Source organism: Pieris napi, chromosome 2 (genome assembly GCF_905475465.1).
Source record: "Pieris napi chromosome 2, ilPieNapi1.2, whole genome shotgun sequence".
Classification (NCBI taxonomy): domain Eukaryota; kingdom Metazoa; phylum Arthropoda; class Insecta; order Lepidoptera; family Pieridae; genus Pieris; species Pieris napi.
Genome location: NC_062235.1, coordinates 7,524,777 through 7,547,579, shown reverse-complemented (window position 1 = coordinate 7,547,579; position 22,803 = coordinate 7,524,777). Strand labels below are relative to the sequence as shown.

General features: G+C 33.5%; 1 protein-coding gene across 1 annotated transcript in view; it reads left to right on the top strand.

The window, feature by feature from the left end:
• Positions 1 to 1,201: 1,201 nt before the first annotated feature.
• LOC125057661 (protein couch potato) overlaps positions 1,202 to 22,803 on the top strand; it is a 131,454-nt gene continuing 109,852 nt past the window's right edge. Inside the window, 2 exon segments of the mRNA XM_047661445.1 lie at positions 1,202 to 1,343; positions 8,503 to 9,076. Of these exon segments, the coding sequence (XP_047517401.1) occupies positions 9,017 to 9,076 (60 nt within the window). The 5' untranslated portion in view covers positions 1,202 to 1,343; positions 8,503 to 9,016.

The following is a 22,803-nucleotide window of genomic DNA, read 5'->3' as shown; positions in this document are numbered from 1 at the left end:
GAAATAATTTAAAAATATTTATCCGTTTTTAAACAGTGCAGGGAATATTATTATTCCATTTAATGAAAATTACACACAATTTATTATTGTCGAACTTGTTTGATGCGCTGTTTCTTTTGGGATTTCAAATGTGTTCTTTCAGTACTGTCCGACGGTTAAGTTAAAGTTATCGCGCTATAAACTAGGGTCAAAGTTGGCAGGCGATCGATAGTCAGGTTTACTTATCCATGGACGCATGGGGCCGGACACATCGCGTGCTACTTTTAATACAAAAATATCGATTTTTCCACAAAGCCGCGTCACCGCAATTAATATGCCTTTCCGCCCTATGCCTAATTACGCCCACCTACATCAGTCAAACATCCGTTAAAAGCCCCGTAATCACCCCGCCGTTGAAATAGGTACCGTTGAATGTCTGAAAAACAGCGCATACTGAATCATTCAAAGTGCACAGGAAAACGCTTCATTGTAAACGTTTTATTTAATTTTCCCTCCATTTACTTTTTTATAATTTCTGCCGGGCATAAAAAACGATCCGCCGCCGCAGGAAGCACGCACACAGCAGCGGTATGTTGTATCTGGATGCACACACGGATGAAAACACCTGTCTCGGGAACGAAAGGTGTGCTCGTGCGTGAGGGAAAGAGATATATATATGCGATGTTAAGTTGTGGGAAAAAGAGATGCTGATGCGCGCGCAAAGAGTTGGCACGCCCGCCGCGCGTCCCGCTCGCTCATGAGCCCGCCTGAGAATTAAACATACCTATAAAGCAAACTAGGCGCTATTTTTCAGCACATTTTCAAAATATAGCACTTTCGTATGCTTAACTTTTGGCTTACACAGTGAATATTTCTTACAAATTACATGTTATCTATTACAGCCTAACTTTATATTTTTATGATATCATATGTATATTTACTAATTGAAATATTCATGTTATTATTGACACTTTTTACTTTTTAATTTTATGTAAAATGTCATGTAATATTTTCCATGAAGAAAGATCATTCAAAAGTATAGAATATTAGGAACGCAAAAGCTAATTAAAAATTTAAACAATGTAGCTTGTAAGAAAAACTAGTAAGAAGTGATTAACACAAACATTAATCAGCGCTAAAAACAGCGGTCTGAATAGTACAGCAGCGCTGTTTTTGTCGAGGAGTGGTGAGTCGAGCTCGAAAATCGTCAGTTAGTCTACCGTGTGCAAAGGTTGTGGTCGTATGTGCCTACCTTTGCTCCGTCGCGGCCGACAGTGTCCGTAACTGGTATTCGGAAAATTGTGCATGTGCGTTTTCCGACGAAAGCAGTGTGTGTGCTTGTGATATGTGCTATTGTTTTCTAGGTAACGGAGGTTTTTTGAAAAAGGCAGCTCTTGTATTCGCAATATAAAATCTAAGTTATTGTTAGCTTTACTTGTTTCGCGTGGAAAATAAACAAAAGTTTATTTTTGTTATAGATTGTGCTTCTGCAAACAAATATCCATTGAAACGGGCATGTAGTATGAAAGCCCGCTATTCTTTTACTGGATACATACTAATTTATGATCCGTTAATTGTTCGCGCCGCTTAGATAAGCATAACAAACGCTCTATATCTACAGCTGTAGTCTGTACTGTATCAAACATGTTTGAAATTACTTCATACGTAGCAAACTATTTCACGAAAACCTATTTATAACGTTAATGAGCCAAGGGGTAAAGTCCAAAGTAAAAAATTACGAATAATGTGTAATTTTTTACTTTGGACGTACGTACCAGTGTACGAGAAAAACGTATAAGAAAATAAATACACTGGTAATTAAGTTAAACACTTAGATTGTTTCATGTAACAATACGTATATCATGATGTAATTTCTTTAATTATAGAGTCAATATTGTAGAAATATCGGTTTCACAATATTACATTGTGAAAGAAATTCCTTAATACTAGAACAGTTAGTATCGCATGTTGCATTGAACTAACTCATTTTTAATGCTCTAATAAATTAAACCACATTCATATAAAATACGCAATTATTTATTTCTTATAGGTATAATTGTAATTGGTTAGTGCTTCTCTGGATCTGCCATAATTTTCCTTGGTTTAATTATATCAACACATTATCAAGTACTTCGTTTACATGTAAAATACATTTGGTTCGATTCCTGGAAATGCTTCTAAGCCAATGAACGAAAGCAGAAAAAGTAGTTCACTGATAAATGTATAATTTGCAAATCATATTATTAATGTATCAGAAAATTATTAGACGACAAGGTAGATGAAATGTTTATTTTTTTGGAAAATGTATTTCTACGAATATGTACTTAGAAATCGAGTTCTTCTTTGTATGAGCAGATGTATTGACTAATTGAAGTTAATTGACAAGAATGACCTTAAGAATGCCGGTGTGATTATTAAATTTAACTGCTCATGTTAAGAGGTTAATCGAATTAGATTCACATTCTGAATGGGGGAATATAAACGCTTATGAGCGTAGAGAAAATAATTTGTCTGATATGGGATTATTATAGGCACTACAAAAATATTAATTAAACCCGTGTTTATAGTTTTAAATCCAAATTTAATGCCATTTAAATAGGTTTGTTACTATGAACGCGTAGTAAGTAAAACACCTAATAAGTAATCTATCTCCATTTCCTTCATATTTTTGCTAGCTATTGCAAACAAAACTTCTTTATAAACTTAGTATCTATTTACATAACGTAGTTTTAAGATATATTTTTTATGTTAGTTATATAACTAATAGGTTCTAATTTATTTCGTCTTTATGCAAAATCATAGATTTTTTGATTTACGAAATAAACATCAAATTTCTATTTACTATCGAAAAATTGCATTTGTACATTTTAAAAAGGAACATTTCTCTATTGTATTATCAAAGAAGTTAAAAACTATAGAAAAGGAATAAGCGATACATACGTCTCGTACTACACTTATTGCGGATAAGACTATGCAATTGAAAACAATACAATGCTATTGTTCTTTTCAATCAAGAGAGTACTTTTCGCTTTATATTCGTTTCATTGTTTTTTTTATTACCCTGTTGCTAGAATATTTTTAAAAAAGTACTTACTTAATAGGAGCAATCATGATTGTTGTAATCGGTTTGATAAGGAAAATCAAGAGTTGTATATTTCATTACATATATAGAATTATAATTTTATAAGTTCCAGTTAGAAATTCGTGACTGTGAGACAACATATCCGTGACGTTTAATGCTAATTACCGCCAAAATGTAAAAACGATGACTATAACAATTGTTTCGCTCGCGCGTAGGTTACATTATAAGTTAAAAACGCTTTCATTATAACTTAAACTCTTTTATCTATAGAAAGATTTCCCGTTATAAATGCTAACCACCAAATTATAAAGATTTTATCTTAGATTTAGACTGTGCCTTGTGCATGAATCAGGACTAGTAGAATGTTTCTAAATACCTGTCGTATATGACAGTACATACAGAACACATCGTGTTATTGCGTAAATAGTTTGATATAGAGCCAGCAATATCCACAGAACATTACAGTAAATCATATTTTTTGTTACGTCTCGATTATTCTTTCCGTTCCACATCTATTATTATAGTTTTTGTTGTCAATCCGTTCTTGTATTCGTTGGCGTAATTACCGAGGCGAGTCCGAATACTCACTTGTACCAAGGCCCGCTATTGTGCCTGTCGTTGCGTCACAAGACCACGCCATGAGAGGGACTAATAGCGGCTTGTTAAATTAATTGCTGGTATTTTGATCTAGATAAATGTTAGGTGTATTTAAAGAACGTCGCCTAGGAACTAAGGAATTGTAATCTATTAAAGGTGCTTGTTTGGGTACGACAGATTTTTAAAAAAGCATAAGTCGAGTTCCTTTATAAGAATTCCGCTATACGAAATTTGTTACTAAAATGATTTAGTGCCTTAGAGCAATATGGTAATAACTTTAAGCAACGATACTAACTGTAATAATATGTTTCTTAGTTATCCATAAAACAGGATTGCTTTAAATGGATTTGTTCCTGAAATATAGCGTTAAATGTCACATTGTTTGCACATTCAAAGATATGGATCACCCGTGATACGATTCAGACTGTCAATCTGTTTTAGTCGTTTTGCAAAACTGATTGATTTGCAATAAAAAATAACTCTGTCACGCTTTCTTTGACTCGATAGTTTCACAATGTCGTTGAAATTGTAAATTTTAATTAAGTTTCTGTTTTTAAATATGGACTAAGAATAATTAGTTTCATTATTGTATTAATGGAACCCTATATCTCTGTGCAGAGTGGATGATTGCAGATATATTATGCAGTTTTCGGTAAGAGATATATTCTTAATTTAATCTGTGAATTAGATAAAGTGTTAAATAAAACACTTCGAAGTGAGAGCCAAGGAAAGGCCAAATAGTGTTAATTTTTTTATTTCATGTTAACGAATGAAATGTATCGCTATGTAAAAATTAGAAACGCTGATTACTCTAGGATGACTGCAATTTCCGGCGAATATAAATATTTGTGGCAATAAAAATCTATTTAAGCTATTAATAAATTAGACGACGGCTTGTTTTTATGTATAACACGAGTATTAGTATATTCGAGAATTAAATGCGCTGTGTCATATTACTAGTAGGTACATACTAACACATAATTTGTTTTAGCTATATTTTTTTCATCAATTTACGGGCTTTAAATAAAACTAAACTAGTATTATCAGATCATAAGGGTTGTTTTAAAGACATGGCTTATTAGTAATAAGACCATCCTTGCCCGCCTAAGAATGTAATTATCTAATCAAAGAGTGTTGTCACGCAATGTAAAAAAATCATCCAAAGGAAATATGGCGGTGTAAACAACAGCTGATGTCATTTGCAACGGCTAGAAACAGGTGGTCGTGGGTGTTCTGTCTCGTCCCAAGTGGGTAAATAGGCCCAATTTAGGACACAAGCCCCGGCTGGCCTGATTCAACACTTCGTTGTGGCAATTAGATTCAATTTGCGGCTCGCTCTACCTAGAACAAAAGTTCATTTCATTTGTAATTAGTAGTACAATGATGAAACTGCTAGAAAGTGTTAAGTGCTATTTGCTATGTATGGAAACTTACGATTTCTCTTAATATTCGCATTTTTGCCTACGACTGTGCTAAAAAGGAAGTCGTCTTAATGGAATGCTTAATTTGTAGTATTTTTGATTAATTGAAAACAGAATTGGATTATAATGATGTTTTGTATTATTTTATTAATAATGCATTGCGTCAATTTCAATTAGCTAACGTCTAAACTTTTTGTCAATATTACTAAATACAATAACTAAATATTAATAAAACGATGTAAGATGAAATAGTAAAATACATCTTATGGCAAGACAACTACAGAAGATATATGACAAATCAAATATTGAAACAATCTTGAAAATGGTGATATGGCACCTATATATGGATAACTAGTCTACATAGTCACATCTATATGTACGAGTATTACAATTATGTTGGCTCTACAATAGAGTTTATTCCAGTCGAATTTCATTACGTGAATGGTTCTATTGGTTGTCGGCCGGCATTGTTAATTAAACTGCTTTGTTTGTTAGCCACATTTATGGAATAACAGTACAGAGTGAACCCTGTATTCGCATTTCATGTTTTTATATAAAACATACGTTTTGCATATGAGCAATACCTAGTATTGAAAGGCATTATTTAGGCTTTTGTTTATATTTTTCCACTACTATTGCAATGGGATTCAAAAGATATAACATTTTTCTTTTAATACTATGACATAGATAACATATGACAAGAGTAAACCTTAATATAATCACTGTGATACGGGACATTTCTTGTTTTGACTCTGTCTAATACACCACTAAGAAGTGATACACAAGTTTTGAACGAAAAAATCACAATGCTCTAGTGAGCTTTCTAAAGGCACTAGCCCTTACACAACATATCAGCCAAGGGCCCACTTAAATCTGTAAAAGAAATCTGTTTTCCAATTTCGGCTACATTAAGTACTCGAATCCCTTTGTCTATCTTTCTTCAAAATAACCCGCGGAACAATTTCTTTGTACCCAACCGCATAGTTTTCGAATTAAACTTGTTGGTTTAGGACGCTCTCCTCATACTTCGAGATTGTTTCATAGAGAAGATATTTATCATAACTGAGAACTATTGTAATATCTTATTTAAATGTTATATGAGGTCCGTGACCACGAAATAGTAAAACATGCAATACAGACACCGCAATTATAAACTATACTAGCTAATTAAGCAATCTACTTAATATATTTTACATAGTTAATAGGTAGGAGACAATGACGTGCAAACAGCAATAACTAAAAGGTATTTCTTGCGGTCTTATTGCGTAGGCATACCAAAGATTAAAGAAGAGTTTGTACAAATTATTGCTTACAATAAAAGTAATATATGACAAGTGGAGTCGTTTAATTGACTTGACGGCTCTAATTGAAATTCTATGATAATCTATTGAAATTAGTATGACTAGTTTTTAAAAGTCATGTGTGAAGCGTAAATAAAATATAAATGCCAGTTAATAGCGTAACGTTCTAGTTTGTGCAGGCGTTAAAGTAGTTTTTTTGAAAGTGTTAATAACATTCAAGGTTGCGCGTACTGCGCATGAGAATTTAGTCTAACGTTCATTAGACATGTAAGCCTAAAGCTAAAGCATGAATCATATTGAATGTAATGTACATTTGCCATATAACTAAAACAGACTATATACACTGTTTTAAAGTATTCATTTGTGTCCTAAACTGACGTTACGCTGTGAAAAAATGCTTCTAATAAAACGAGCGTTTAGTTTTAGAGCTCTCAATTTCCAAGTAATATACAGCATTAAGTGAGACATCCGAAATATAAAAGTATTAAAAAGAAAAGTCGGTAATAGAAGTGTTGTTAAATAAATTGATGATATATTGGAAGAGTTATAAGACTCAATAAATCAAAGCGTCGTCGAAGCTCCGTTCCCGGGGACTTATAATAGATGAAACGCAGGCTTCGTACTTCCGTAGCCTGCAGCTTATTTACAAATCACCTCGGTATAAAACGCAAAGAGACTTTAAGATTATTTGAAAATAGAATTTTATTTTTAGTACTGAATGTGAATTAGTTTTATTCACTAGAACTATAGAACTTATGTCGTATAAAATAACACATACGATTCAAAAAAGTGGCTCAAAAACTTCCTCTTCTTTCTTTTAGTTATTGAAATAATGAATTTCTTATCAAGTAAATGTACAATATAAGGAGCTAAGTGACGTCAGAGCTCGTTTATTGATGCTATTAAAATGATAGGAAAACGTGTTTGTAATTAATTGTTGTAGGCAGTCATTAACGCGTTTATAGACAATGAGCAAGTAACCATATTTCGTTGAATTAAATTCTATTACATTTTTGGCAAATACTGCTTTTGTTTTACCCGTGGGATGACTAGATAAATAGATATAAAAAATAAAAATTACAGGTATATCCTAATAACAAAACGGACTTGAACGAAAAGTAAAAATTAAGGTCAATCATGATAGATCTTATTATTTGATGATCGGATTTAACGTTTCTTTTACACATATTAATTTGATTTCTATGACAACAATTAAATATAAAATCTAAATACACATTATATATTGGTAAAAAACTAGAGCTTTTTTACCCAATTCTGAGTCATGACGCAAAAAGCTGTGGCCTTGAATATGATCGAATTCAGTCGTGATTTTTATATTGATTGTCATTAATAGATTTGCAATGAAAGTCCTCTTTGACAACTTAAATTTAAATTAGAATGATGTATTAAAACTAATTGTGCTTATTACGCCATTGTACCAATACCACTGTTCTGTCTCTATACATAACATTGTTAACATAACGACGGAGTTATAAAGTGTGTTCAGATGCCCAAAATATGGAGCATTTTTACATAACAAAATATATATTAGGTCAATATCAAAATATTTTAATGGACAAAAATTACGTAGGTTACATATTAAATTGCACCATTGCCAGTGTGACAATTGACTTTTAATTGAGTCCAAACATGTCAAAATAAATGAATAAAATATTTGCTGTTTCGATAAACGGACATTACTTTGGGTACTTCACAAAACTCTAATAATATAATACTAGTTAATTGAAATCAGGATCGTGTTTTATCTTATCCTGAAATAATTAGCCAGTAGCAGAAGTTAATCGAGTGATGTCACCGTTTCGCTCTTTAATTTAGATAATTCTAGGTGTTTATTGCGATGACTAACACAGTAAATGGCGGTCTGACACCCACATGCACACTGTGACAAAGTAAAAATAACATTATTTAGCAAAATTTTAGTGTTTAGGACTCCGTATTAGTAATGTTACCATTTGAAAGCCTATTTATCTTTATGATATTGATAATTAGTTTTTAGGTGTGATTACTTTTTATTAATGTAATTTCTATCGAGCTGCCTTTAATTAAAGATGAATATTTTCTGTTTAAAGAGTATTACTTTAACAACGGGTTTTCTTTCCAGGATCGCTTTACAAGTGGAATATTGGAACGAATGAGATCGAAAGTGAGGAGCTGAACGAGAAGTTCGTAGGCGCGTCGCAATAGATTTTTCGGAGCCCCTGTGCACCTCGGTCAGTGCTTGCCAGAGTCCCGCGACTCGGCCGGCACGCCCCGCCTCCGCCGTGGATAACCTCGGCCAGAGCCCCCTCCCGGTCAAGAGGCTGCACGAAGCGCTTCAGACCGCGCAAGCGAAGCGTCAGCGTCTCTCCCCCCCTTATCCAACCGCGCCTCCCGCCATTCACCCCATACATCAACTTGCGGTGCAGCAGCACATCAAAGTGCAGCAAAGCATCGCGCAACAGCATCAACTGAATCTGGCCCATCAGTCGCTACAAAACCTGCAGAACCTCCAGGCGGCGCAGAGCCCAGTGGGGTCGGGTGGCGCAGGAGCGCAGTCGGCGGGAGGAGCGAATCAAGGCGCGCTGGTGCCGCCGCAGCAGCCATCGCCGCGGGCCGCTTCTCCGCATCATAAGAACATGGAGCTCGCCCTGTGCCAGAGCATGGACTCCGTGAATACGGCTACTACAGAGGAAGAGGTATGCAGTGGCGTTTATTATTTTAAATAGATACTTAATAAAGTCTTAATAGGTTTGCTTCACACGTAAAGGCAGCCAGACAAGTTGGCATGTTTTCTCCAAAAGTTTAGCTTGCATATTTCTCTAGGAATTTTTTTAATTCAACTTTCAGCTGGTCATGATTTAACAATAGAAACTATAATGGCTCTAAAGTTGTATCGCAGAGGACTTAATGTATCGCTTTAGCAATTTGTCATCGAACAATTGTTAAGTAATAGCTTAGAGGCGCGGCGCCGTACCCCGTTTCAATAGGAAAACGTTCAGATATACAATAAGCATTCACTAACACAATAAAAGGAAATTCATCGCGACTGGCTGCTACTGGAAAGCGTAACATTATTCACAGTCACAGCTATTGTAATATATTAGCTCTTATTGCAACAATTGTGGTTAAATCGACTGAAATGTTTATCGATATTTGGCGCTATCGAAACATGTCTAACTGATCATTAAAATTGTTTGTGAAGTCGGTAATGAAGTTTGCGTATCCTTACAACGGCGTATGTAACGCGTCTGAAGTAATAGTGCATCTCTTTGATGTGAACTCATGCACTAAGCAAGGGGTGAGATTATGGGCAAGAGCCTTTGGCTCATGGATGCAATCATTCAAGCGACTACATTGCTATGTATACTAAGTTGAGCCGCTCGGGACTTGTCCTTTATTCATATTAGGTTATATTAGCCTTGCACGTTTCCATCTCTTAGAACGCGCACAAAGTTTGTGCATGTCATAGTAGCGAATTTAATGAATACTTGAGTTTATGACTTGCTGAATTTCTTATATTACAATGTCACAAATTTGACACGCGATTTCGACAGGTAATTTAAGATATGCATATATTATAGTGATCCAGTGATTCTGTTATATTTATAAAAACCATGGATGTAAGTTACTACATATATTAGAAACGCTCTTAGGATCTCGTTTTTCGTCGAGTTTTGAAAACGTTGACACTCTTGTTCGTTTTTATTCTATTACTAGCTGTACCCTGCCACGCTTCGCACGTATCACGCACATTGTGATTGAATGGTTGAGAAATGAGAAACAATACAAAGAATACATATAACTTTAATTTTGCAATACTTGTGGGAAAAAATAGAAAAATAAAAACAAAAAAAATAAATAAAAACAATCCTTGATACGGATTATATATCATGCTAAAATTTCAGCTCGATCGGTGCGGAACTTTTTGAGTTTTTGAAGCGTACACATACCAACATAACATTTGTATATATAACGTATAGATTAATAAGAACAAAATGGTTAGACTTTTTTATCAGCCAGGAAGAACTTTTTGAACAAGTTCTTTAGTATAGACTAGAGACTTAAGACTACAAAATTACTTACGGTCATTTAAAACTCAGTAATAACTAATTTAGCGCCGGTTTATCATCACATAATTCATCGTCAAGCTTATCATTGTCACAAGTTATTCGTGTGTGAACAATAGTGGGAGCCAAAACCCCGCTTAAAGCCGCGACGAACATAAATTATACATATTTAAAGTCTAGACTAAACATATGCGAATTCAGTTTGAATAACAAAGTGTGGGCCACAATATTAATGTTTCATACCTGTCACTTCTCGGATACAACTTAATTGCGCAATATAATTACCGCACTGATTAAAACCCAGGTCACATGTATAGTAAGGTTGTTGTAGAAGTTTGTTCTTACTCGTTGCTTGCTTTTAAGCTTTGGATAGCAATCATTAAAAAAACAATGGCGCTACCTTTTTGGGGGGGTGGGGTCTCAGATTTCTGTATCTGTTTCATGATCATTTGTTAATCTAATAGGCAAGTAGGTGATCAGCCTTCTGTGCCTGACGCACGCCGTTAACTCTTTGGGTCTAAGGCCAGTCGGTTCTTCACGATGTTTTCCTTTACCGTTCAAGCGAATATTAAATCCATTGGTAATCGGAACCACGAACTCAGGGATGAGAGTCCCATGCTGAAGCCACTAGGCCAACACTGCTTGATAATAATCATAAGTAGAATATTTTGTTTTATTTGTTCTTTTATGACGTGTAAAGGCAGTTAAAAAACTTGCATTACAACAAATATAAATAAAAATATTTTTTTTACGAATTACAGTTTATAAACTGTAAATATATTTTGTATCGTATACCTATCCTAAAAGTGAGTTTTAAGTATGTTAATATAACTTAAAACACTGATTTATTAGGTATGTGTAACTTATCGAAAATATTTGTACATATAGACTAATTCCGTCTCGTTAATTACTTCCTTATTGCAACTATTATGCATTACAACATTTGTCATAAATGTTGTTAATCTTATACGTAAATAAGCTCTGAATAGGACCCATAGTTTTACATTTAAGTTGTCAACTTATTTATTTTAAACAATTGTTTAATATACGTAAATAAATATTGTTTAGACTGTGTTCTTATAAGGACGTTAGAAGTTCTTAGTAAAAGGAAAATAGTGTTAAATGAGGAACGCCTATTATAATTGATAGTAAATATAATTTTAATGCATTGTGGAATTTACGGTTATTCTAATTAATTAAAATGTACGGTTTTATGTCGAGTCAGCTGGTAATTTAAAAGCTAAATTGGTTTTCGATTTGAACAAATTGCCTAGGTTAATTGAAAAGTACCTACGTAAACTAAATTTTAGTTTGCGGAGAAAAACGTTGCGATATTTGGAAATGAGATTTATTTACGAGTCCGATGTATTAATTTATTATTGGTTTACTTTTATAATTATATAAATTATTAAATAGTTTTTACTAACAAAAACTGTTTTAGTTATCTTACTCTAGGTCTATTATAATGTATTTAAGCTAATTGCTTTGCCAACCTAAGTACAACAGGTGCAAAACTAAATTATAAGAATTAATTCAATAATAAATACCACATGTTACAAGGAAAAGAATAGCTCAATTCACCTATGAACATCAAATTAACATTTTTAATGGATATAAACGTGTACTTAATCAGCAGTAGTGGTAAATAACGTTACGTTGAGGTCCTAATACTTTAATAACTTTTATTTACGTAAACCAGAGACAATAACTTTCAATATGTTTAAAAAAAAACTTGACTCTTATGTAACAGTTGAGCATGCAGATCCCAATACATATTTTGTAAAAAGTTTTTGTAGTTAGTAATAGCTATGGTATAAGTTATAAGTCGGTTGCAAGGACGAGGTAACAACGTCGGGCGACGGGGTAGATGGCGCCGACGAGTCTGGCGCCGGCCACGTCTGTCTGTTTCACTTATACTTTATATTCCTTACAGCTTTTATGTTTTTTCAGCTCTTTGTATGAGCGATATTTCAGCGCTTTTTTCCGACTGAATAGGTTTCTCGTCTGAAAGGCCTTCATCTACGATTATATTGTCATCTTTTTTAAAATAGAATGTTAATATAGGCGCATCTGACGTTCTGATTTTAAAATGGAAATTTTCCTCGTATTCGTACTTTGAGATTAAATTACACAAAGATGATTCACATTTACTAAATTATTCAACGCATTTGCAGCTTACTTGGTAACGCACCTTGCTTAATCCATAGGATTGATATGCCTAGGGCTGTATAATATAGACATAAAATGTGTCTAGCCTATATCGCAGCAGATTTTATAATACACATGCAGTTTCTTAAAAACAAAAATGTTCAGAAACTTTTTAAAAAGTCAAATAGTTAATTAGGTCAACTTTTGATGTTATGTCAACTATATTTAATACTTCCGCATTTATGTCCAGCAATTTGTCCGCTTAGATAACTGGATTTACTCCTTATAAACAGAACTAAAGCAATATATCGACGGTGAAACCTGAATAACTTGTAGTTCTAGTTTTTATAAAATTCTCCGTTGAAAGGGAAAATACCTGTCTATCTTTTTAAAAGGAAATGCTTATCTAACAATAACGAATTAGCGAGGGAAGTAGTTTTGTCGCAATTATTATATATGTTACCGTAATTTGACTATTATGACGTAGGGACCTTGTTAAATATATTTTTTTATAAAGAAAATGTATGGTAGCCTAGACTCGTTGGAAGATCGGTCTACAGATTTGCATTGTTCAAGTATCAGTGGGCACGCGAAGACTCACTTGTAAGAGTTCCTGAAACCTTGTCTAACTCGTACAAATAAATATATTAATACTTCCAGTAAGAACGGCTACAGATAAATTACAATGATACAGAATATAATTGGAAATTGATATTTATATGGTATTTTACTGCAATAGATAATGTCCTCTACTATTTGGTAATCGTATCGCATTTTTAACCTGTCAAATTACAAACATAACTAGTTGTTTTGATCGAGACTAAAATATTGTATAACATCTTAGGTTTCCAATAAGGTTCTAGTTACTTGCGGTATTATTACAAGTTTCTCTTTACATGCGACTGATTACGTTATATTTTATAGTTTGCAAATATGTTATGATGTTCTCATTATTTATTTATCAAAACGCAAATATCATATTCACTCGGAAATTGCAGGAAGTTGCTGAACTCTACGAACCAAAAATTAAATATTATTCACATTGTTGACCGTAGAATTTAAATAATACGTGGGGTGAATGCAAGTTCCTATTGAAATTGAAGTGGAAATTATTAGCTCACTTGTGGTGCACTAAAACGATTTAAGAGAATTCACATCGAGTAGAATATAGACACCTCAACCGCTTCAACAGTTTGTCCACCTAATTTGTTCGTCGGCGCTCGACTGTAAAAACAAATAGCTCCCGCATTTCCCTCTCCGAGTGACAGAGACAGACTCTTCACTGATAAAAGGAGAAAAAGGAAAGATAGTTTTGCAGGTTTCAGCTTGAATGAACGATTGCCGTTTACGTTCCAGCTTTTGTCTAGTTGGAATCTTGTTTGTCTGACGTTATAAAGAGGTTCCTTTGTAATAATTAATCTAACGTTGGTCGGTTTGGGTTACTCGTGAAGAAGTTTTAATTGAATTTGTTGGTCGATTTTGGCTTTTTGACGAGAGCGTGTTGGGGCTTTCAAACAATTTTTAGGTAACGCTTGACTGATGTTTCGTTTATAAACCTTTCACCTGCCGAGGTAACTTCATATCTGGAAACTTTCGTGGACTTTCATTAAATAGCAACAAATTTAATTACATTTGGTTATTACATAATTACATTATCATTAGTAATATTAAATATGAGGGAGTTTTGTAATTTATTTTACAAAGCCAAGAAAAGAAGCCGCCCGCAGCCCGCACCTACGTGGTTATTTTTTGTGTTTTTATATTATAGTATTGCAATTATATATTTTATTATTAATATTACTTACGGCCACGGTGTCTTCGCTCCCGTCTAGCATATAAACCGGAAAATGTATTCGATTCCCAGACAAATTGGCCAGGACGGGACACAAGGCATCTTTAATCGACACAACATCATTTGTTTGTAAACAAAAAAGTTACTTTTTATAAAAATCTTAATGTTCTTCGATATGATATGTATACTATGATATTTATTTCTATTATTCATATATAATTGTAATATTATCTAATACGTAGGTATACTTCTTATTGAAACCGCTACAGAAAAACTGTGCTAAGTAAAATAGTTCTCATTAAAATCGACCGAGACTAAAGTTGAATTCCCACGAAAAGAAGTATTTTCAACACTACGGATGGAGATTATTTAAATTAATGTAGTGGTGATTTAAATTCACTTGCCATTATTAAAGTTGTGACCACAGTTTGAATTACTTTGTATTTCAAGGTGTATTTTTTGCCTTTTAAAGTACTTTATACAAATAACCTTTATTGCGTTATATATGTTTTAAACTCTGCCGTGTGTATGTGTGTGAGCTGACACTGACAAGTTAATTATCACGTTTATTATGACAACGAATTTGATAATTAGCGTAAAATTGATTCTAGTACAGTAAGAAGGTTGAATTTAAGACAAAAATATCGTACACGAATCGTTTCTTATTCACATTTACAAATTCTAGATGAAAAATATATTAGGAGAATTTAGGTTTATACGTCTTATTAATATTATTATTATTAGAAATATGTAGCTTATTAACCACAGATATACTGTTTTATATTAACATGATAGGATAGAAAGTAAAACCGTACAAAGATGCACTGGTAAGGTTTTTACGGCTCATGTTTTTTTTATGTAATAGGAGGCAAACGGTCAGGAGGCTCACCTGATGTAAAGTGATACCGCCGCCCATGGACTCTCACATTGCCAGAAGGCTCGCAAGTGCGTTGCCGGCCTTTCAAGAATATATATCTTTTCTCGAAGGACCCTAGGTCGAATTGGTTCGGAAATACTTCAGAGGGCAGCTGGTTCCACATAGTGGTGGTGCGCGGCAAAAACTGCCTTAGAAAACGCTCAGTTGTGGAACGACGGACGTCGAGGTGATACAGATGGTATTTTGCATTTTGCCTTGACGTCCGATAATGAAACTCAGCTGCAGGTATTAGACTGAACAACTCCTCTGAACACTTTCTATGGTAAATGCGGTTGAGATACAAATGCACTTCATATGCATTATTTGCACTATAACATGTAAGCTATCATTAAAGATGTCAAGTAACTGCTTAGTAGTAATACTTAGATTTATATGTAAGTAAATTTAAAAATTATTTACAGTTAAAGAGTTGAAATTTAAATAGAACGCTACTCTGGTTAAATTAAACGGTTTAAAAAGTAATGAACACGTAATATGCTTGAAATTGTAATCGAAACGAAGCAAATTCCCTAAGAAAATATATAACAAAGTTGTAAATTGACGCACCGCTCCACCAATTGCGTTAGTATGTGCTAGAATTTTCGTAATAGGAGTGAAGTAATTAAGAATAGCCATAGAAGTACGTATTTACTGTGCTTTGTGCAGTACTTGGCCGGTGGCCAAAGTGGTTCTAAAGCTTTATGAATTCGAACAATGTAATAATTCAATGATATTTGTCATAAGGGTCGCTTAAAAATTTGTTAATCTTGATGAATAGTTGCAGTAAGTCGTGGTAGAGGGGTATATCATCAGCTTAGCGGAACAATGCGAATTGAGATCGAATGAGCCGCGGAACTATATGGAATGCAATACTAAAAACGAAGCCCGCATTGTGAGTGGAAAATCGAACTCGAATGTCGCGAGACGAAAGGCTCTTTGTGCACAATCAATGGCTCCTCGATTGCTGATAAGTTTCTTTGCAGTCTACGAGTTTAACTTGGAAACTGCTCAGAGTATCCATTTTGCGATCGCCTGGTATCTGATACTTTTTGAGCAATAACTAGCAGCAAGACGCAGAATTAGCTCTATTGTTACCATAATTAAAATTATAAAGCCGTATAATTTTGAATGCTTGTCACGCAAAGAAATTTTAGGACAATTTATATTCTGATATTAATTAATGAGCCTTTGAAAGAAATTTGATACAGAGAACAAATGTTTGGAATTCTTAAATTTATCATTGTAAAAATATTTCCTAGTAATTTGCAGTTTCATTACCGGTTTCATTAATTTTGTATTAATTATTTTTAATGAGTTTAGAATTTATAACACTATCGTAAGCCCCATTATTACGATCACGATACGTTGTTGCTATTTAGAATTTAAAAATTTAATATTATATTTAAAATATTTTGATAATAAAGCCGAATATTAATGTCAAGACTAGACAGGAGACAAACGTGTTTTAAGCTCTTGTAGCAAGCTCGTCACTGTCTCTATCAGGGCTTATCGCGCTGACGTCACTTTGACAGAGGTATTAACAAGGATCATAACTCGCAATCTCACAGTTAGTGCAGAAATTAAGATGGCAGCGGTCACGTACGGGGTCGCCTTGTTTGAAATACGAAGGAACTCATCGGTCTAGAGCTCGTTAAGCGTCGAAGCGTGCTTTTATTACAGCAAGCGTGCGCCTCGGACGGGCGACACTTGAATATTAAACTAGCAGCATTGGGTCATGCATATTGTGCCGAGATCTTTTGACTGTAATCGAGCGCACTGGTGTAGGCTACGCACGATTCGATTTTCGCTTCGGCGATTCCGGTATGTCAGATTCATTTAAATAATTGATTTCTTGGTGTCAGCTGAATCTTTTCATAGTAGACGGACACAGATTTACTTCGTTCTTCTACATATTTATTATCAATGTATTCGAATTTTGTTGTAACTCAATGGTGCTTCACACAGATGTTGTGTAAGATTTCTACGTTTCTTATTGTTTATAACGTTGATAAAGCTCATTCAGCACAATATAAGCTCTATAGGATAAGCGCTTACAATTTTCTAGCTTTCGAGAATGTTAAAAGAAATTTGTTACCAATATATGTCAAACAGACAGATGTTTGTGAACATCTCAATTGATTTAGAGCATAACTAAGGCGTCAAGACTTTAACAAGAATTCAGTACAGCTGTTCTAGCGTGTTCTGATCTTTATTGGTGTTACGATAATTAGTTACGATGTGATTACGAAGTGTGCCAATGCAATACCTAGGTGCATTGTTGACTGCATATTTGATGTGTGCGGTCAATTTGGTAGGCGTTATGCGAGAGACCTACATACGCAAGGTTGGGGTATATGTTTATTGATTACGATCGAATTATGCTGATTGGAATTGCAATTGTATATTGTTAGTGTTGAATATTAATTATTTGTATCTACTTGTTACGTTATAGAATTATGTCTTCATATGTAGCTGAAAAATATTACGAAATTTTAAGATATTTTTCTTCTATACTGTGTATGTTTTAAATCAGACTCTTGGCTTTATGAAGCATTAGCCATCTCAAAAGGAACATATAATCCGTAGATTTAGTTAAGTGTCAACAAAATATCAATAAAATTCATCTTATAAGAAAGGTGTCAACGATCTAGTATATTCCATAAATACTTAATCCACGAAGTTATCGTTAATACATTAAATAACTGTCCAATGAATATTAGTAAAATATCACCTAAAGGGATCAATTCTGTGATCCTGTATCCGCAGTGAGCGTCAACACTCACGTACCTACGTCATTCATGTCATTCATTATGATTTATTGATTAAACAGAAACATTTTGGGGTAGCAGTATTGATCTGCTGGTGTTCAGTTTTAGTCTAATTCCTTGTCGAAGGTTTAAGTATTAATGTATTGATGTTCCAAACATGAGATGAGGTAATGATATTAATAATACTTTTTACAAGGCACGTTTAGCAGCCATGATTTAATTTTTACTAGGCTTTTCTAGGGTAGGTCTTACGGCCACACTATTTTATTCTACGTTTTTTTATCATTCAAATTCCACAATCTCAAAAATATATTATATCAAAATGCTAATAGATGAGCAACTGAACCTGCTATTTTGTGGAATTCTAGATTTGTATTTTCTTGTAATCATATTTGTTTTCTTTTGTATAAATTTTTAAACACCGCATATTACCCGCGGTTAAACAAAATCGCGAGAATGCGCTCAAAAGAGGTGAAAATATGTTTGCATTTATTTATTTTTTTAAATAATTTTGCATTCAATTAAACAGTAAATACACGTAATAAATTAAATTGACGCGCCGGTAGAGATCATCCGGTGGCGGACGTCAGCGCGCCACAAAAGGTGATGTGATTTACAGTCGGGCATTGACGGGATTCAACATATTTAATAAATATTTCTGAAAACAGCACTTAAAAGCCACTTTTTGCTATTTGTATTTACACTCTACTCAAAATATCTTGCTAACAACATAAAATAAAATAATGCGGAAGAGGTTTACTATACCAATTGTATTATTTATTTACACGTTAAGATAAAAGAATAAAGATTTATAAAAATATTTGTGAATTCGATGTGCGCACGCACAGTCTTTCATATAGAATTGTAAAGTCGCGATGTATTTTGTTTTATTATACAATTATTACACTGAGGCAGTATAATACTACTTTAGACCATAGATCTTCTTGATATAACACAATATGCGTATGATTTATATGTAACGTCCTCACTACCTTAAAAGTAAGCGGTGTTGTCTCTGAGGAGTCGATAATTAATATTCACAATACGTAGAGCGGGTGACTGCTATCGGAACAATGGCTAGTTACGAAACTCACGTTAAATTGTGTGACAAACTTGGGATGTAATATGAGCCTTTTGTTACCTGTGCCTATCTTGATTAATTTCATGTTTATAGTATTAAGGGTATAGTCGTTTAAGGGTGTTTAATGAGTTCGAAATTCAAATTCCTCAATATTGAAAAACTACTTTGTTTATCGGGCTTAAAATATAGATTCCATTTTTGAAAGTTTCTCGTGGTTTATAGTGTGAATGTTTCTGCGCCTAAAAGCCATCGCATAAACATGAGGCAGGTGAATTATTATCAGCGTTCTTTTAATAACAAAGTCTAACCTAGGACCTCAGGGTTTGACGCTATATAGTGTAAAACTCTAAGCAACAGAGGCGGTATCTTATTAGTAGGTACTGTACTAAAACATAGTATTGAAATATAAAAATGTTGAGGTGTAATAAATAACATGTACTCAAGTCGTATGTCAATGTGACGTGACATAGCCTCAATAATTATATGGGGTATATGAAATGATGTAGTTCTAATATTGTTCATATAAAAAAGTGAATCGATTTCTGTATAGATACATACAGAAATCGATTCAATCGAATTCTGTATAGATACATACAGAAATCGATTCAATCGAATCATCTTACTTAAAAATAAAGTATTTGCCTTTTAAAACTCAAGTGCACCGACAAGTAGTTTGCAGAACTTCTGAAGTCTGCAATTTTCTTAAAGACTTTATCAATAGGTTTTGCGCGTACGACAGTGAAAGTTAGCGACAAAAGGTTAAGTTCTAACAAGATCAAATACACAATATTTTATTTCGAGCTTCTAATTAAGACTCGGCTATTTTTACTCTATGGGAAATGCCAATTAAATGTAATTGGTGGCGTTGCGCAAATAAAATAAACCGACCAGTTTGATTAATTAAGCCACGTTCACGTTTTACGGCTGTGTACTCGTGTGTTAATAAATAAAAAAAATAAAAAATTAACCCTTTCAAAACCCTAAGGTGTATTTTTTTACTGTTTAACTTCTATCCTTATATGGAATGCCTAACTTAAATCAATGAATAAAATTATAGTCAAAATATACATATTACTATGTCTAAAGTAGCAATGTTTTGACCCTATAACTTCGCATATAAAATATTCCTTAACCATTGACTTTGTTAGGCAATTTATACTTCTAATACTACTGTTATGCAGAGGCAATTTTCCCAAATACCGTATCGTCCTATTCGTAGTCCTTCAGCGATTAAATATTGTAAAGTTCATTGATTTACAAAGGTACGATAAGGTCATAAATACAATACATTCGTGCGGCTTTTAGTACATTTATGAACAGATGAGAAATCTAATCGTAATAAGCAAATTCAAAGACCAGTCAAGAGCTTTATCAACAAAGTTACACCCCTATAAGACCTTTCGTATTTCCATTTCACCCATTGAATTCGCCACAAAATTATGTTCTGAATCAAACAACACCCGTCATTTTAATATTCATCGCGCAGTTTGTGTGTCAACAGATACAAAGATAATCGGATTTACTACGTGTATGCCCTGAATATCTACAATGTGGTCCGCGATACAAAGCCTTACCTACAATAGCTACTATTTTTATAAACTTTATGGATATTAACTGCTGATAATGCAAGCATTGTATCAATTATTTTGTTGGTACTACACGATTGATACACGTTTATGTTGCTACTTGAAACATTTAGGCAAAGTATTTATTTAAAAAAGGAATCAATTTACAAGTTCTTAGATGCGCACGAATAAAAATATATTATAAAAGTACATTAACTAAAAATATAAGTACATTAAATAAGCCTTAATATAACGAAACTGTTTAATTTTAATGTCCTTGATTCTGCGAGTAACAAACGTAACAAACTTTTTTAACAGATTTAAATACGAATGTATTATTTTGACGACGTTTTGAATACTTTACAGCAATCTTCCGCTGTTCAAAACAGCATTACGCGGTACGATTGTACATTATAAGTTAATTCGCGTTTAATCCATTAAAAATATATATTAAAATTTCACAATAATGGTAAGTTTTAGTTAGATTAATATTCTATGAAATAAATATCACATTTCTTTTCTTTATATAAAAAATGGCGTAATTATATGGCAGATCTGTAAAATTATTCTTTTTATTTGCGGGCAAGTCGAGACTTTTTGCTAAGTCTCACTCCTGTATATTTGAATGTCACCCTAAAAATCTCGCCAAGTAGCAGAGAAGAGTGGTCGTTTGATTGTCATTATAAGATCGCTTGTTCATCGTCTTGCGTTGGTATTTTTTGACATCTGATTTTCATATAATATCGGGCTTAGAAACAAACATCAAATTATTGTTTGGTAATTCACCTTGAAGATGTCGCAAATTATAATTCGCTGTAAAGTTTTACCGTTGTGCAATTCATTAACTTCTCTGCCAAAACTTATGGGAGCATGACGACTTTGAAACGTGTTGTTAAATTTTATTAGGAGATTTTAACTGTTCCTTTTTTGCAACATTTTGGAAATAAAGTTGTTGTAATTATATTTCACAACGCGAATTTTTTTAAAGTGATTAACTAATAACTAAAACAAAGAAATCGCTTAAGCTTCGGGATGTACCATATTTCTATCTTTATTTTAAACAGTAATCAAATAAATAAATTAAATTTATTTATTTCACTTTCAATGATTGCTTGAAAAAATAAACTAAGAAACTTAATCGGGTTGAATTTGGTGTAACCATGAATACATCATACAGACTTCTGAGAGTCATTAATTGCAACCACTAAGATCTTTCTTTAATCATTTGCATTATAGTAGACGTTAGTATGTAACTATATTAATATTATAGAAGCTTGTGAGGTTGTAGGGGTTATCTCTGGGTTTACTGAACCGAATTTGAAAACTGTTTGACCAACAAATAGCCACGTTATTTGTATATTAACCCGAGAAATGGAAAGTCTTTTTCGTGGGAATCGGAGAAATCATGGTCAAACGAAAAGAATTGAAATATCGAGATCGAGTTCTAGAGAAAAGTTGTAAAGCTTGAATAAAACCAAACAAAAAAGTCAGGGAGTGCATGTGGCCAACTTTTATATTATGTAAAAACAAGTCCTTCACAGTGTCTATCAGTCTGTCTGTACGCAACAAACTGAAAAACTACTGCATGAGGTTTAGGTTATAATTTTTTCAAGCTTGAAGGGTCATGGTTGCCCGTGCTAAGACGTAGGGTCGCTAGTTACAAGTATAAGAGATTTATCTAAGCGTAACAATTTAGAATTCAAGCATTCGAGCATTCAAATGCTACGTAACTATTCAGAATTGGAATTTCTTGTATTGCGCAATCGTTGGCATTGCTTTTATCTCCCGTGATTTAGTATCAAGTTCTAGCAAAGGTCCTGATGAGAGCATAAAATAAAATGGAATGGTCAGTCGGCACGGGGCTACACAGTGTTGGTCGCGAGCCAACTGTCGCCTGCATAGGTGGTTGATATCATGATAACGATAAGGTTATTTCTACACTTGCTTCACTTAGCACTTTTTAAAATCATAACGCCTCTATATCAGTTAAAAACGGCTACATCTCTATTGTGAAATATAGACTATAGTGTACACATATATACACACACACACACACACACATATATATTATATTGTACACATGCGC